General features: G+C 41.6%; 1 protein-coding gene across 6 annotated transcripts in view; it reads right to left on the bottom strand.

Moving 5' to 3' along the window:
* Positions 1-16,464, bottom strand: part of dpp6a (dipeptidyl-peptidase 6a) — a 205,729-nt gene that overhangs the window by 6,743 nt on the left and 182,522 nt on the right. For all 6 annotated transcript variants that reach the window (XM_079360889.1, XM_079360888.1, XM_079360891.1 and 3 more), the window contains 11 exons: positions 5,308-5,462; positions 5,109-5,206; positions 4,396-4,519; positions 4,180-4,218; positions 3,855-3,962; positions 3,561-3,652; positions 2,516-2,563; positions 2,306-2,424; positions 1,678-1,749; positions 665-772; positions 94-163 (listed from right to left, as the gene is read on the bottom strand). In XM_079360889.1, coding sequence (XP_079217015.1) covers positions 94-163; positions 665-772; positions 1,678-1,749; positions 2,306-2,424; positions 2,516-2,563; positions 3,561-3,652; positions 3,855-3,962; positions 4,180-4,218; positions 4,396-4,519; positions 5,109-5,206; positions 5,308-5,462 — 1,033 coding nt within the window. The remainder of the gene's footprint in view (positions 1-93; positions 164-664; positions 773-1,677; positions 1,750-2,305; positions 2,425-2,515; positions 2,564-3,560; positions 3,653-3,854; positions 3,963-4,179; positions 4,219-4,395; positions 4,520-5,108; positions 5,207-5,307; positions 5,463-16,464) is intronic.

Raw genomic sequence — 16,464 nt, forward strand, 5'->3', positions numbered from 1 at the left:
TCATAAAGTACAACATGGGGTTCGGACTCTGTTTAGGAAAGGTGTGCAGTAGAGGCTCTACAAAAAGGAACAAAAATGTGTTCTAATACATACACAAGCAGGAGAAGTGGATAGTGAGACGCTTCCATGAAGCTGGCAGGTTTGAGGATCTGTAAGGACAAGGCTGTAACACAGAGGCAAACACGTGTTATCTGAAACCGAATACAGTCAAGACACAATGAATTCACTGCTGCTTTTACTTTTACTGTAGGTTTCGCTGTTATAATAAACGTATGAATACGTTTGCCCTATCCTTTCCTCGAGAGAATCTTTAAGTGTAGAGAAGTGTGGCTGTGAGAGTCAAACGTCTCATCCTCAGAAAACAAAAGTGACTATAAAACCATTCAAACAGCCATGTGGATTACTCTGAACTGTGGATCACTGATACAGAGACTGGGAGTTTCAGAGACGAAAGCTTCACGCATATCAGCTTTATTACTCAAAATGTTCGCCCACTAAGGACAGTTTTTTTTTTTACCGTTTCACAATGAAATAAAACCAAACAATGAAAGTTTGGTTTTCCCGAGCGGATGAAAACACAACCAGTGACTAAGTGTAGCAACCTGCTGCTGCATGTAAGACTGTCCCCTTTAAAGATACTGAATGTGACTTTGTCGCTGCTTACTGTAGTCGTCCATGATGATCTCCTTGTACTCGACCGTGGGCATCTGCATGGAGTCCAGTGTCAGCCTCAGGTTCTCGTTGGTCTCCAGTTTGTAGACTTCTGCGATACCTGCAGACAGAACGTCAGTGAGCAGAACAGTTTAAACGCCTTCAGCTTCTTCATCTTGGTCTTGTGTCAAATCAAATTCCGCCTATGTTTTAACACGCTTGTCGACAAATCTGATTTTGTGAAGGTTAAATAAGAAAAAAAGTAAATGAAACAAATAACATTCAGTAGCTCTATTTCCTTTTCTGTGTAGCTGTAGAGAGCAGAAGAAAAAACATAGAGCACAATCAACAAAAATACAACGTCATGGGTTCTCCACCAGCGCCGACATTCAAAAGTACCTCTGAAATACTTATAAATATTATTATTAAAATATCTGTGTAAGATTGTGGTCAGTTAAAACCAGCATCCTGTTTGCTCTACGTTTGTAATGACACTTTAGAAACTTAACAAATATCAGGAACTTAAAATAATTGTCTTTTTTAAAAACCAAAATGAATCAGTTTGGTGGGTGAAAATAAAATCAGCTTTAATGCACTCAAATAAAAAAAAAAAACCAGTTAAACAGCTAAAGGATAAATGCTGATTAGATTTCAGTTGCAGCATTTACTGACTGCTTTTAACATAACAAGGACGGGGACATCCTATTGGCTAAAGATGACACAGCCTGTCGCTTTAGAAATCACATTACAGCCTGCTGATGTGGCTGTTGAGCAGCTCATAATTTCATGAGAGTGCCCACCTCTGAGGAGTAATGTGATCACTGACATCATGCAGGGCCGGGCTGATGGACAAACAGTGACACATGGTCGTTCTTCACGCTCACTGTAACACGTCGCTCCGCTTACAGCAAGGTCGTTTTTACATGTAGCCGATATGCTAATGTGCACAAGGTCACCGGTAATGTCTTTAACATTATTCCGAGCCGTGTTAATGCTAATGTGCGATTGAGTCGTTCCAGCACTTACTCTCTCTGTCCTGCGTCTCACTCTCTGCGCCTCTCTGTGTCTTGTAAATGGAAACAAACGGGATGTCCCGGCCTGGAGAGGAAATTAGAAACTTGGATCAGCACGATTTTAAATGATCCAGTTTAAAAAACACACACACACACACACAGGTATAAGAGCATTTTTGTTCCTGTTTGTGCAAAGAGCTAAACCTGTCATTATCCCATCTCGAATTATCTCAACTAACTGCAAAGGACAGGAGGGAAAAACAGAAAACAAAAATACACAGGGACCATTCTTTGCTTATGTAATGCAAAAGCTTAAATAGTTTTTTCTCTATCTAGGCCACAAACAGAAGCTAAGCCTCTGACGCTAAATACAGCCTAAAACCTTGACTGTGAAGGAGAAAGGATATAAACTTAAAAAAAGGGATTGATCCTTTTGGCAAAATTTGGTAATAATGTCTCTCTCTCTCTCTCTCTCTTCTCATTTTAACAACACCACAGTGTCATCACGTTGAGCCCTCTGTCAGGCTTGGACGATAGTTCGATACCAAATGTTTGCTGACTCAGCGATTTGTTGGCACGATGGTCATCGTCTCCTGGGCCTGAGCTCAGTTCACATATCCAGTGATGAGTGCGTTTGCTACCTTGACAGTTGAGCAGGAAGTAGCTCATGTTGTGGCTGAAGGAGCCGCTGACGTAGCCACAGCTTTCGGACAGGGCGCACGACAGACAGCGGCGGTTGAATGAGCCAAACGTGTCGGCGCTGCGGACAAACAAAGTGCACTCACGTTTATTATTTTACTTTTACTCGAGCACAAAACAGAAAGCACAACCGATATAGAAGCTGTTTAAACCTGTACAGATGTCTTCGCTTCGGACCGTCCTCAGTGCTCAAGAAGTATCTACATTACATGAAAAAAGAAAAGAACAGATGTCACGACAGGGATTTGAGTTTAGCTTTCACATCAATATAGTCTATTTTTGAGAGTTTTGCAGAGCTGTAGGCCTGGACGAGGGGGGAGAATAGCACCTGGAGCGAACGAGCAGCACCCAATCTACTCTCTGGAATAGATGTTTCATAAATGATTAATGGGGGGAAACGGGATTAAGTCGCTTTAGAGCAGAAGTAGGCCACATTGTTATTTTTTTGTTTCCCTTGGACACCTGGGGAACGATGAGTCACTGTGTTTCTACAGTTGATTGTGTACATGCGAGATCACGTTCGTGAGAGCACAGCTGCCGTGCGGCCTGCAGTGAAGTCGTTAATGATGTGGGAATGATGGCGATGAGTCACATTCCTCATGGGTGCTCTGAGGCGCTTTTTGTGCTCGGCATTTTTAGACCTGTGGACTATGTGTGGCAAAAAAAAAGCTTCTAGAACGAAACAAGACTCTCTATATTGGGACAGCGGTGATATTTATTCATATCATGATAATCAGTGCACAAATTGACAATGAACAGCATCATTTGTCTGTTTGACAGGAACAAACAATTTCTCTCCGCTCTGTTCACAGTGCTGAAAGAACGAATGTCTCTCTGCAGTGCTGGAACATTTAAAACGTCCATGTCGCTGTCCAGGGTACTTAAACATTTGAACTATTTGTGTCTCAGTGTATGGTGCGAAAAACACTGACTACACACTGTACTACTATCAAACGTAGCTCTGGTGCGATCCCTGCAGAGAAGCAGCCTCGGGCCTTTGTGTGTGAGAATCATGTAATCTCTAACATAACAGAGTTTAAACCAGAATTTTCCTCAGGGATTAATAAAGTTTATATATATATAAAAAGTTGCTTAAAAATGTATTTGAAGCTTTGAGTTTAAAAAAAAAAGATACATCTGCAGAAAACCCTTTTACTGGGTGGCGAATGGTCTGTGTTGTGTTTTGAGGGTTCTCACATCAACTGGCTGTCCTCGTTGTAAGCCAGGACTTGGGTGACGTCCCAGTCTCCAGACGTGATGGACTGCAGGGTGTCTGTGCTCGTGTTGGGCTTTGGAGAGAAACAAGCAGGTGTCAGATTGATCAGAGCATGATGACGAGTGTTTAAAGGCCTTCAAAACAAAAACATATTGAGCCACGACAAGTGTAACTGTAGAGTGTAACTGTGGCTGTCTGCTGTCGGGATTATTATTAGTATTATAAAGGAAGAGAAATGATATAATATATTAAGAAAAACAGGAACATTTGCCTACCTGTGAGATAGACATGGAGATGTGGAAAAACTTCCCCCTTCCTCCTTGCGGGATGGCACGAATGAAGAACAGCTTGAGCCCATCTTTGGAAAACAGAGGCCTCTCATTCTGGAGACATAGAGGAGCTTATTCCAATACCTCATTTCACAAAGCACTGAAGTAAAACACCAAACATGGCCACAAGAAGTCCTCCTGACTCCAGTTTATAAAAGAAATAATTTACATCTTTTAGCTGCGTAACAGGAAGTAACAAAGTCTACATGCTGTTCGCACGTTTTAGTTATCAATATCTCCAAAAACACATTTTATTTGTCCGTTTTCTCACCTGTCTGTGCAGCCATCTTTCACTCTCATCCTCGTGTTTCTGTAGAAACAAGTCAACAGGGTTTAAACATTTTAAACGTCTTTGCATTCAACAGTGTTTTCACAAACACACAGGGCGGGGGCCTTTCTGTCTATGTGTCTATGTGTTTTTCTATCGTCTACAAGCATTCATTCGAGTGGAAGCAGCTGAATGTTTTGCAGACGTATGGTATCGTACCTTTGTGCACACTCCCGTCGTGGCCTCACACAGCGTGAGGATGGAGATGTTCTGGGCTCTGTTTAGCCAGTTGATGGCCAGTTTGGTGGAAGTGGCCCATTTCACCATGGTCACATAATACTCACTGAAAAACACAGGATTTATTACATACTTTACAAATACTTCTCTTGACTCTTCAGTGTCTAAATTGGTGAAAAAAAGGCCAAACTGAGATACAAACACAAGACTACTGAAGCTATTGAAACTACGCTATCACTAGTGACACATTTTTTCCTAAGTGTAATGATGACAGACTTCTCAAAATAAATGAATCATTAATGATCTGTCTTGACAGTTTAGAGCAGGATATAATGAGCCACAGCAAAAGGGCAACACCAAATCGAGTGTGAAAGCAAAGGGAGCAAATGGAGACATTAAACTTCATAAAGTGGGACCACACTTTGCAAATATGCGATGCCGGGGTAAAGCAATTTAGAGGATCTTTGCAGGAAATGCACAATAACAGGGGAAGGACATACAGATGGAAAACAAATATAATTTACAAGATGTGCACCTAAATTACCATATAAAATATGTACAGTACAGATGAATACTGTACATGCAAATGGGAAGATGTATAAGTTAAGAGAATAAAAGCAGGAGGAGGAAACTATGCATCATTTGACAGAGCAGACAGATTGATTGGTTAACAGTTTCAGTTTTTTGTCCCTCACCCGATCCTGGGATCATCTGGTCTCCTCATCTCGATGGTGTGAAGAGGACCGTTCAGGTTCACCACGTACAGAGTGATGATCGGGTTCTCTTCACCTGCCTGAAAGGGATGAGGGAAATGGAGAAAATGAGCAAAAACTAAAATCTTAATAAAATATGGATACCAAGGTTATCAATGTAGTGTTAAGAATAAAACTGCACCTTAGGGTAGTGGTACTCCTTCCCCATTGGGTAGGGTGTTCCTGTGAACATGGGCAGCTCCATCCTGGGCACCAGGGTGTCATTGATGGTGGCGTACGCCAACCTGGCCCCATCTGGAGACCACCAATGAGCAACGTGGGACTGGAAAATCTCCTCTGGAAGAATGAAGACAAAGAGACCGTCAATCAAACTGACTGAGAATACGCTCTGTTGTTGGTCATTCGTGGAAGAGATGAACAGGCTCTTTTTCTATGTTTTAAGTGTGTAACTTGTTCGCTTAAAGATCCCGTGGCTGTCTGTGAAACCTGTAAAGTAGAAAATCTAAATGAGGCAGTTCGCCTAATTATTTACGACCTCAATGTGTCAACCTTCAAAGATCACACTCAGATTGGTGCTATGATGGTAGTCCACTGCCTATAAAAAGTTTAAGGTCAAAACTCATTTTAGCCAGTACCAAGTTACAATGCAGTACATGACAAACCATCTATTGAAAATAAAAAATACACATCAATTTAAAACTTCGCCAAAAGAGTAATAATTCACCTAAAATGTAAGCTGAGGCATAAAAACTTACTTTCCGGCCCTTCAGAAACAAAGTATGTTGCCACTTTCCGCACCTGTACACTTTAACTCACTTTGTACCTTTTTCCTTAACCTACACAGAACACATACCGAGCTCCAAATGTTGAGGTCATAAATCACAGCAGCTTTTAATCTTGGTATAGCCCGTAAATAGAGCTCAGGTACAGTTCCTTGAAACAAACCAAGTAGCAGCAACTACACTCTGTTATCCAGATAACATTTTGAGTTGTTGTGCGTGTATGTGTGCTCCACTTTCACCAAGAAACTCCCTCTAACCCATTTCAGACCTGGAACCCAGAGGGTTACCTTGAGGCCCATTGTGTCCATGTTAATGTTAAGCGATTTAGCCATCACACAAACTGTTGTTGAGCAGACACAGAACACAATGATGAGTACAAGAGCAGCATGTGCCGTTAATCTCTCCTGCTATACAAATACTTAAATATTTAGTGGAGGCATCAGATACTCAAGGTCTTAACAGAGTCGCTAATTCAGAAGTCTCATAAAGCTGCATTATTTATAGCAACCAGCAGGGGGCTGCTCCACAAGTTTTGATAAAACTCTCACTTGGAAGCTTAGACTACAAAAGAATAAAGTAGGGTTGCTATATGAGCTAGGTAAGTCGCGCTAAATACTCCTAACCATAGCAACCTTAAACATTACAAAAGTAACTCAGAGTAATTGACTGATTATTTTGTTTAAAGGTGAATAAAAAGTTGCTCCAACTTAGCTGGCCCTAGCATTAGCTTACACTGGCCAATGCTAAACATCAGCTTCAAATCTGTGTTTAACAAACCAATGGGTGAGGTCACTGAGAGTTGGCTAGATCCACTTTTTAAAGGAATGAATTGCCCTTCGGGGAAAAATAAAGTTTTTTTAATTGATTTTTTTTTTCCAGCCTGTATAATGACTGAACCTAACCAACAAAGTTAAGTCTAGCATTAGCTCATACTTTGCCTTTGCTAACCTCTTGCCATTTCCAGCTCCACCACTCGTTCAAAAATTGCAAGAATTGGCAACAAACCACGATGGCCAGGGCCCAAATGCATCAATCAAGCATTTAAATGTATACTTCATAAAGCAATAGCTGACAGGTTGCTGTGGCAACGGTTGCTGTGGTAACATTCCATTGGAACTATCACCTTGTTTACGGCCATTTTAAATTCTCATGCATTTTGTTATTGTTTGATTTGAAAACGTGAATAAGTTTAGCAGGGTAAAATAGAGGAAAGTCTGGAACTCACATCAAAGGGAAACAGAACCTGACCGTGTCATCAAAGCAATGATTAGAGTATATATATGCTGGCTATCAGCTCTTCAGTCATTCGGATTTCAGATTTGTCAGAGGTAACATTGCTGAGACAAGGAGATATCTTCAACTCATAACTAAGGCAGACAACTGAACCTTATCAGAATCAACTGCAACTGTTCACGTCAGCTTTCCTTTAACACTGATTCAACCAGCCGGTCAAAATGCCCCGACAAAGAAAATCAGAAAAAACGGCTCAGACCTCAAAAAAAGTGGTCATTGGAAAATGCAAACGGCAGGAGGACTTTGTTGATACATTTGGAGAAGATGTTAAAGACCTGAATACGGAGAAGGAAAGCTGCAAAAAGAAAAAGAGAGAAAGAAAAAAGAGAATCATGGTTTGTGATCAGTTGGAGAAGGAGTTGACAAGAACACAATCCGAGGAAGAAGTGGATGTGGAGGAACAGCAGGTTTCCAGTGATGACACTCCTGAAATCACACAACGAAAAGCCGAAGAGATGGAAGCTGTGAAGAACATGCCAAGGGGAGAGGACGATGTCGTCCAAGAACAGCAGGCCGACATCCTTCAGCCAGAGCTCGAGGAGAAAATACAGTCTCTGGAAGACGAAGAAGTGATCTCTGACCTGAGAGCTGAAAAAGACCCCTTGAGTCCACTAGAGAGACATCTCTTGGGAGAGCAGGAGCTCCTCAGGAAAGAGGTTGAGAAAGAGGACAAGCAGCTCGAACAGAAACAGAAACAAAGCAAGGAGAATGTCGCTGCTGAGCTTCGGGTAGAAAGAGAGAAGAACAAGCTTCTTCAAGAAGAAATGGAGAAACTCCACAATTCTTTCACTGAGCTCAGCCAACGTTATGAGAGAGATGTCGTGACTGTCCAACATCAGGCTGACACCCTGCAAAGTAAACTTGTGAAGGAGGTCCAGTCGAATGAAGACAGGTCGGTGAAGGACCAACATGTTATCAAGAACTTGAAAGCTGAGCTACAAGCCCTCAATAGAAAGATGGCAAAGGAGAACGAAATCAAGAAGAACAAGGCTTCAGAGGAGGCCATTAGTATCAGAGAGCTTGAAGAAGTAAAAGCTCAGCTCAGTCTCCAGACCTCGTTCAACTTTGAGCTTTCCAATGAGCTCAAGGCTGAGAAAGAGAAACGTATGCAGGAGGCCATTTGTATCAGAGAGCTTGAGGAAGTAAAAGCTCAGCTCAGTCTCCAGACCTCGTTCAACTTTGAGCTGTCCAATGAGCTCAAGGCTGAGAAGGAGCAACGTATGGAGGAGGCCATTTATGTCGGAGAGCTTGAGGAAGTAAAAGCTCAGCTCAGTCTCCAGGCCTCGCTCAACTTTGAGCTGTCCAATGAGCTCAAGGCTGAGAAGGAGAAACGTTTAGAGGAGCATCAGACTGAGCTGGGCGAGCAGGAGCATCCCTCTTCCGAACTCCAGGCTGAGGTCCCAGAGAAGGCTTCATGGTTCAAGAGGTTCAGACATGCTATTGGACTGAGAAAGCCAAAGTCTTGGAAGAAGAAGAAGGAGACCAGCGCCTAATCCTTCTGACTCCACCTTACCACCCAAAGAACTCCTCTCCTCTCAACACCATCACCGTGGGTTTTCCCCGGCTCGCTCCGGTTTGTCCCACAAATAAAATAATTGGAAAAAATAAATATTAATTGAATATTAAGAACTGTATCAGACTAGTTTATAAAAAATCCTGTTGTCAAATGTTGGATGTGCTTTCATGAGATTAATATCAGGAGTAGAAATCTTGTTTTTTGGTTCAGAGTAATGTCAGAGTGACGTGAAGAAAAATGAAATAATAAGATCTATCAGACCTCCATTTTAAGAATCGTGTGGTCCAGTTGGTTTGTTTTTCATACAAAATTTTCCACCTCAAGGGATTCAAATCTACGAAACATTTTAAATGAGAAATGGTCAAATCAGGAAATATTAAAGAGGAAAACAGGAAACAAGTGTTCATATATATTAAGAGGAGAACATCTCACTAAGCAAACATTTGTTGGTAATGAAACTCAACACTGAAGACATTTCTGTTCGTACCAAATAGGACATGATGCAATCTAAGAAAGTCATGAAGAATCCGTGTTTGCTGAATGAAAAGATCATCGACATATCTTAGATTTTCTTGGTTTCATTTGAAACCTGATTTCTAAAACAATCCTGAATACATTCTGATGTAGCTTAATAACAAGATGCCTCAATGATGCAGCTAAAGGAGCACATACAGAGCTCTACGTGTGTTAGCTTTACTACATTAAACAAAATCAGCAGCTTTTAGGACAGTCTTCTGAGCATGTTATTTCAAGAAATAACTGAAGTGGACGCCACGCAGGCAATGAAAAGCACTAACAGTACTTTGTCATAAAATACATAAACTCACGTATGAGCTGTAATTAGCTGGGGGGGAAAGACACCAGCTCACCACTCAGAAACGCACCGTGTCAAACTAAAGCTAAAAATGCAGGCAGAGGACGGGTTTCTCTTTTTCTCTCCTTCACAGGTTATGTACATTTATGCTATATAAGTTTAAGTCCAATGCTAATGCTAACTGCACAGGTTTAATCTGTAATTAGTTTTACTCTTACTCACATAGGGTTTATTGTATACAGAGGGGAGGTGGGACAGCAGGTGTGTATTGTAACTAATGTCTTGTGTCCTGCCTGTCTGTATACTGCTACTGGATGCCTTGAATTTCCCTCGGGATCAATAAAGTATCTATCTATCTAACTATCTACCTACCTACCTACCTATCTCTGCAGACACACAAAGTTCTGGTATTCTTCCATCAGATGTGTGTTCGCTTCGTCTTTGCTCTGTAAGCAGCAGGATAAGGATAAGTCGCGCTTTATCTAATGCAAGACAAGTTAGCTATCAAACATGCACATCTGCAGTGTAAAATAAAAAGTTTAAAGTTTTGTATATTCTGATAAATATTGAGTGTAACTAATGATAACTGGACATCTTCATGTGGTGGTGGCTCTGTGGTTATTTTTCATTTTCGTACTCGATATCGTGTTTGAGCACAAACTCGAAGCAAAGTCACCGCCTCACACGTACGGAGGCTCTTAGGTGATGATTGAGTCTGTATTTATTTTTCATGTAAAAGTCACAGACTAACTTTTAAAGCTTTCAGGATGTCACACTGTTACATTTTGGTTGAAATATCAAAACACAGCGACTCAAGAGAGGAGAATGTTTGGCTTGCAGACAGGTTGCTGTGGCAACGGTTGCTGCGGTAACATTCCATTGGAACTATCACCTTGTTTACGGCCATTTTAAATTCTCATGCATTTTGTTATTGTTTGATTTGAAAACGTGAATAAGTTTAGCAGGGTAAAATAGAGGAAAGTCTGGAACTCACATCAAAGGGAAACGGAACCTGAACGTGTCATCAAAGCAATGATTAGAGTATATATATGCTGGCTATCAGCTCTTCAGTCATTCGGATTTCAGATTTGTCAGAGGTAACATTGCTGAGACAAGGAGATATCTTCAACTCATAACTAAGGAAGACAACTGAACCTTATCAGAATCAACTGCAACTGTTCACGTCAGCTTTCCTTTAACACTGATTCAACCAGCCGGTCAAAATGCCCCGACAAAGAAAATCAGAAAAAACGGCTCAGACCTCGAAAAAAGTGGTCATTGGAAAATGCAAACGGCAGGAGGACTTTGTTGATACATTTGGAGATGATGTTAAAGACCTTAATACGGAGAAGGAAAGCTGCAAAAAGAAAAAGAGAGAAAGAAAAAAGAGAATCATGGTTTGTGATCAGTTGGAGAAGGAGTTGACAAGAACACAATCCGAGGAAGAAGTGGATGTGGAGGAACAGCAGGTTTCCAGTGATGACACTCCTGAAATCACACAACGAAAAGCCGAAGAGATGGAAGCTGTGAAGAACATGCCAAGGGGAGAGGACGATGTCGTCCAAGACCAGAAGGCCGACATCCTTCAGCCAGAGCTCGAGGAGAAAATACAGTCTCTGGAAGACGAAGAAGTGATCTCTGACCTGAGAGCTGAAAAAGACCCCTTGAGTCCACTGGAGAGGCATCTCTTGGGAGAGCAGGAGCTCCTCAGGAAAGAGGTTGAGAAAGAGGACAAGCAGCTCGAACAGAAACAGAAACAAAGCAAGGAGAATGTCGCTGCTGAGCTTCGGGTAGAAAGAGAGAAGAACGAGCTTCTTCAAGAAGAAATTGAGAAACTCCAAAATTCTTTCACTGAGCTCAGCCAACGTTATGAGAGAGATGTCGTGACTGTCCAACATCAAGCTGACACCCTGCAAAGTAAACTTGTGAAGGAGGTCCAGTCGAATGAAGACAGGTCGGTGAAGGACCAACATGTTATCAAGAACTTGAAAGCTGAGCTACAAGCCCTCAATAGAAAGATGGCAAAGGAGAACGAAATCAAGAAGAACAAGGCTTCGGAGGAGGCCATTAGTATCAGAGAGCTTGAGGAAGTTAAAGCTCAGCTCAGTCTCCAGACCTCGTTCAACTTTGAGCTGTCCAATGAGCTCAAGGCTGAGAAAGAGAAACGTATGCAGGAGGCCATTTGTATCAGAGAGCTTGAGGAAGTAAAAGCTCAGCTCAGTCTCCAGGCCTCGCTCAACTTTGAGCTGTCCAATGAGCTCAAGGCTGAGAAGGAGAAACGTTTAGAGGAGCATCAGACTGAGCTGGGCGAGCAGGAGCATCCCTCTTCCGAACTCCAGGCTGAGGTCCCAGAGAAGGCTTCATGGTTCAAGAGGTTCAGACATGCTATTGGACTGAGAAAGCCAAAGTCTTGGAAGAAGAAGACGGAGACCAGCGCCTAATCCTTCTGACTCCACCTTACCACCCAAAGAACTCCTCTCCTCTCAACACCATCACCGTGGGTTTTCCCCGGCTCGCTCCGGTTTGTCCCACAAATAAAATAATTGGAAAAAATAAATATTAATTGAATATTAAGAACTGTATCAGACTAGTTCATAAAAAATCCTGTTGTCAAATGTTGGATGTGCTTTCATGAGATTAATATCAGGAGTAGAAATCTTGTTTTTTGGTTCAGAGTAATGTCAGAGTGACGTGAAGAAAAATGAAATAAGATCTATCAGACCTCCATTTTAAGAATCGTGTGGTCCAGTTGGTTTGTTTTTCATACAAAATTTTCCACCTCAAGGGATTTAAATCTACGAAACATTTTAAATGAGAAATGGTCAAATCAGGAGATATTAAAGAGGAAAACAGGAAACAAGTGTTCATATATATTAAGAGGAGAACATCTCACTAAGCAAACATTTGTTGCTCCTGAAACTCAACACTGAAGACATTTCTGTTCGTACCAAATAGGACATGATGCAATCTAAGAAAGTCATGAAGAATCCGTGTTTGCTGAATGAAAAGATCATCGACATATCTTAGATTTTCTTGGTTTCATTTGAAACCTGATTTCTAAAACAATCCTGAATACATTCTGATGTAGCTTAATAACAAGATGCCTCAATGATGCAGCTAAAGGAGCACATACAGAGCTCTACGTGTGTTAGCTTTACTACATTAAACAAAATCAGCAGCTTTTAGGACAGTCTTCTGAGCATGTTATTTCAAGAAATAACTGAAGTGGACGCCACGCAGGCAATGAAAAGCACTAACAGTACTTTGTCATAAAATACATAAACTCACGTATGAGCTGTAATTAGCTGGGGGGGAAAGACACCAGCTCACCACTCAGAAACGCACCGTGTCAAACTAAAGCTAAAAATGCAGGCAGAGGACGGGTTTCTCTTTTTCTCTCCTTCACAGGTTATGTACATTTATGCTATATAAGTTTAAGTCCAATGCTAATGCTAACTGCACAGGTTTAATCTGTAATTAGTTTTACTCTTACTCACATAGGGTTTATTGTATACAGAGGGGAGGTGGGACAGCAGGTGTGTATTGTAACTAATGTCTTGTGTCCTGCCTGTCTGTATGCTGCTACTGGATGCCTTGAATTTCCCTCGGGATCAATAAAGTATCTATCTATCTAACTATCTACCTACCTACCTACCTATCTCTGCAGACACACAAAGTTCTGGTATTCTTCCATCAGATGTGTGTTCGCTTCGTCTTTGCTCTGTAAGCAGCAGGATAAGGATAAGTCGCGCTTTATCTAATGCAAGACAAGTTAGCTATCAAACATGCACATCTGCAGTGTAAAATAAAAAGTTGAAAGTTTTGTATATTCTGATAAATATTGAGTGTAACTAATGATAACTGGACATCTTCATGTAGTGGTGGCTCTGTGGTTATTTTTCATTTTCGTACTCGATATCGTGTTTGAGCACAAACTCGAAGCAAAGTCACTGCCTCACACGTACGGAGGCTCTTAGGTGATGATTGAGTGAAAGTCCATAATTAAAACCAAAAGAACCCATAATCAGAAGAAATGATCTGTTCATCCCAAAGCATAGTAATAAACGTGAATTGTGAACTAACTCCATACTTATTCCATTATACTAAGAATAATTGGTCTGCTAAAACCATGTTACAGTAGTGAACATAGCTTCATGGACTTATCAGACAGGACTTTGCCCAACCTGTTTGCTACAAAGGGGGCTCTATAACTCCCCCAGTACTTCTCTATAAAGCTATGCACTCATAAAAAACATGCTGAGTTCCAAATGCTGAGGTCATAAATCACAGCTGCTTTTAATCTCGGTACAGCCTGTCGACCAAAATAGATAGAACACAATACAGATACAATTCCACAAAACAAACCAAGCAGCAGTAATTTCTCTCCAGGTACAACTACACACTGTTCTCCAGATAGCTTTTGGTTTGTCATTGCTTTTTTTTGTTGTTGTTGTTCTTTTTCATTTTCAGCAAGAAAGTCAGTCCAACCTATTTCAGACCTGCGACCCAGAGTGTTCCCCTGAGATGCACTGGGTGAAGGTTTGTTTATTTAAAGTTATGTCGCAATCACACACGCTCATGTTAAACTGACAGGGAGAACACAAGAGGGGGAGACAAGAGCAGCCCGGGTCCTTCAGCTCTGCTGCTACACAAACACACACTCTGTCAACACACAGTGAGTTGTTAAGAAGTTATGCAAATAAGATGTCACTGAGGAAACTGTGCGACAACATAAAGCAGGGCCGTGACAATTCCACTTCATTATTGAATCTGTTCGTGACGACTCAAACGGCTTCAGAACACTTGGACTTATTGTTACGGCGTGCCTAAGGCTACATTTAAATCTACTTTTGCAATTAAAATTTCATTATTGCTGTTTATCTAAGGGACTGGGTGCTGGCTTTGGGGAATTAACAGACATCAACAACCAATTAGCATTTTCATTAAGCGTGCACGCTTGGCAGAATGACTTGATATGCAGGAACAACAGACAAACAGCCTTAGCGCAGACACTAAAGTACATTTGTTTTCTGATGCATTTGTGCCTGTTGTTTCTACCCATTGGACATTGCTTAAGGTATCATAAAAACAGACATCCTTATACCTGTGAAATGATCAGGAAAAAAAAAGCTAATAGTAGCATTTTGCTCCCCTGCATCCTGCTGGCAGAGCTCAGCTGGGTATTATTGGATCTCGCTGCCTGATGATGAAGAGAGCAGCATGGTGCAGTATTATGCTTGCATTTGCAAATGACAGAAAAAAATAAAATAATAAAAACAATTTCCCGCATGGGCAGTTCCTCCCCTGACGCCTGCTGACTCCAACAGCGCAGGCTTTAAAATCTTTCCACAGGGAGTGGAAACACCGGGCTGTCTGATCCGCTTGGCTGGGGACGTCCAGTCACCTTGGCAAGGCGAGGAAAAAGTATTAAAGTTTCTAAAAGTGTCCCGATGTGTGCGGGGAAAGAAAGCGAGGCCACACACAAAAAAAAGTGATAATGAGAAGAAGGATTGTAAGTGAAGCACGTTCTCTCATTTCTCTCTCTTAAGTACTGAGACTCTTCTTTTTCCAGACGCCTCATCGTGATGATTACTAAAGCTCCTCTCCTCTCTGCGTGTTCTCCATCAGGCTGTGCAGACTACATTATTCACTTAGTAAAGGTCATTATTAATGCATGAGACACTATAAGTCAAGGGGCCAATGTGAATTAACGACTGCTTGGCCACAATCACAGACAGATGAACTGATAGGAAAAGAAAAAAAAAAAAAGAACCAAATGCTGCAGGTTGTATTTAGTTCATGTTGTGCTTTTAGTAAGAACATTAAATCCAGTTAAGTTTGTGTTGATGAATTCACTGTTCACTGTGTAAAAATAACCGGATGTTTCCAACAGAGGGCAGCAGTGTCATATGCAAAAAGCTGAAAGTAGAGTTGAAGCACTGCACACAAAGACATGCAGCTCTTCCCTTCAGATTTATTTTCAGATGCTGATCTCCAGTTACACTTATTACAAGCTTTTGCTGCAAAGCCTCGTTCCTCTTGTGCAGCGCGAGCATTAAAAGCCTGTCGTCAACTCTACAAATCCCAGGTGACACCTTCGTCTATCCTCGTCATGTCTCCTAATAAAGTAACACAGAGCCGTATTCTCAAGGCTGGCTTTTTGACTATCATGCTAATCATGCACCAAATCTTTACAACATAGTGAACTCCCGCCATGTATGGGATGAATCAGAGAATTTTTATTGATGCTGAAAATTCAAAGCAGACACAAACCCACGAGGCTGGTTAGATTAGTTGGTAATCATGTTTTTGCTGCCAACATGCATGGGGGAAAAAAACCCAAACCAGAGAAGCAGCTTGTTCTATAAATACTGTACAGTCTCCTCAGTGCTGACAGAGGTGAAGTTGGAAGTGAAAATTGAAGCAGGAATAGAACATACAGTACATGATGGAGGGGAGGGGAGGTTTCGCTCAGCCTCTTCACAGACTTGCATGGTGTGTGTGGTAACAGTGACGTTAATATTAATAATGACTCAAGGTCCCCTTCGACACACGGCAGTAAAACAGTGAGTAAAAGCAAGAACGCACACACATCAACTACTTCAACACAAAAGCAGCAATAGTAATAAGGGGCGTGGTCAGACAGAGTAAGCTAATCTGAAAAGGTGAGTTTGAGCTGTGATTTGAAGGTGGGGAGATAGTAAATGTCAAATGCTGGGAGGGAGTTCCACAGACACAGGTGTGTGTGTGTGTGTGTGTGTGTGTGTGTGTGTGTGTGTGTGTGTGTGTGTGTGTGTGTGTGTGTGTGTGTTGCACGGCTCAAGACCCTGAGGGTCATAGGTGGGCAGGAGGTGTGGTGAGATGAGGAGCATGTAAGAGGCAGAACGGAGGGTCCATCTACTCCGGTAAAGGCATCCATCTAGTTTTGATATC

The sequence above is a fragment of the Symphodus melops genome, assembly GCF_947650265.1.
Source record: "Symphodus melops genome assembly, chromosome: 14".
Taxonomy (NCBI): Eukaryota; Metazoa; Chordata; class Actinopteri; order Labriformes; family Labridae; genus Symphodus; species Symphodus melops.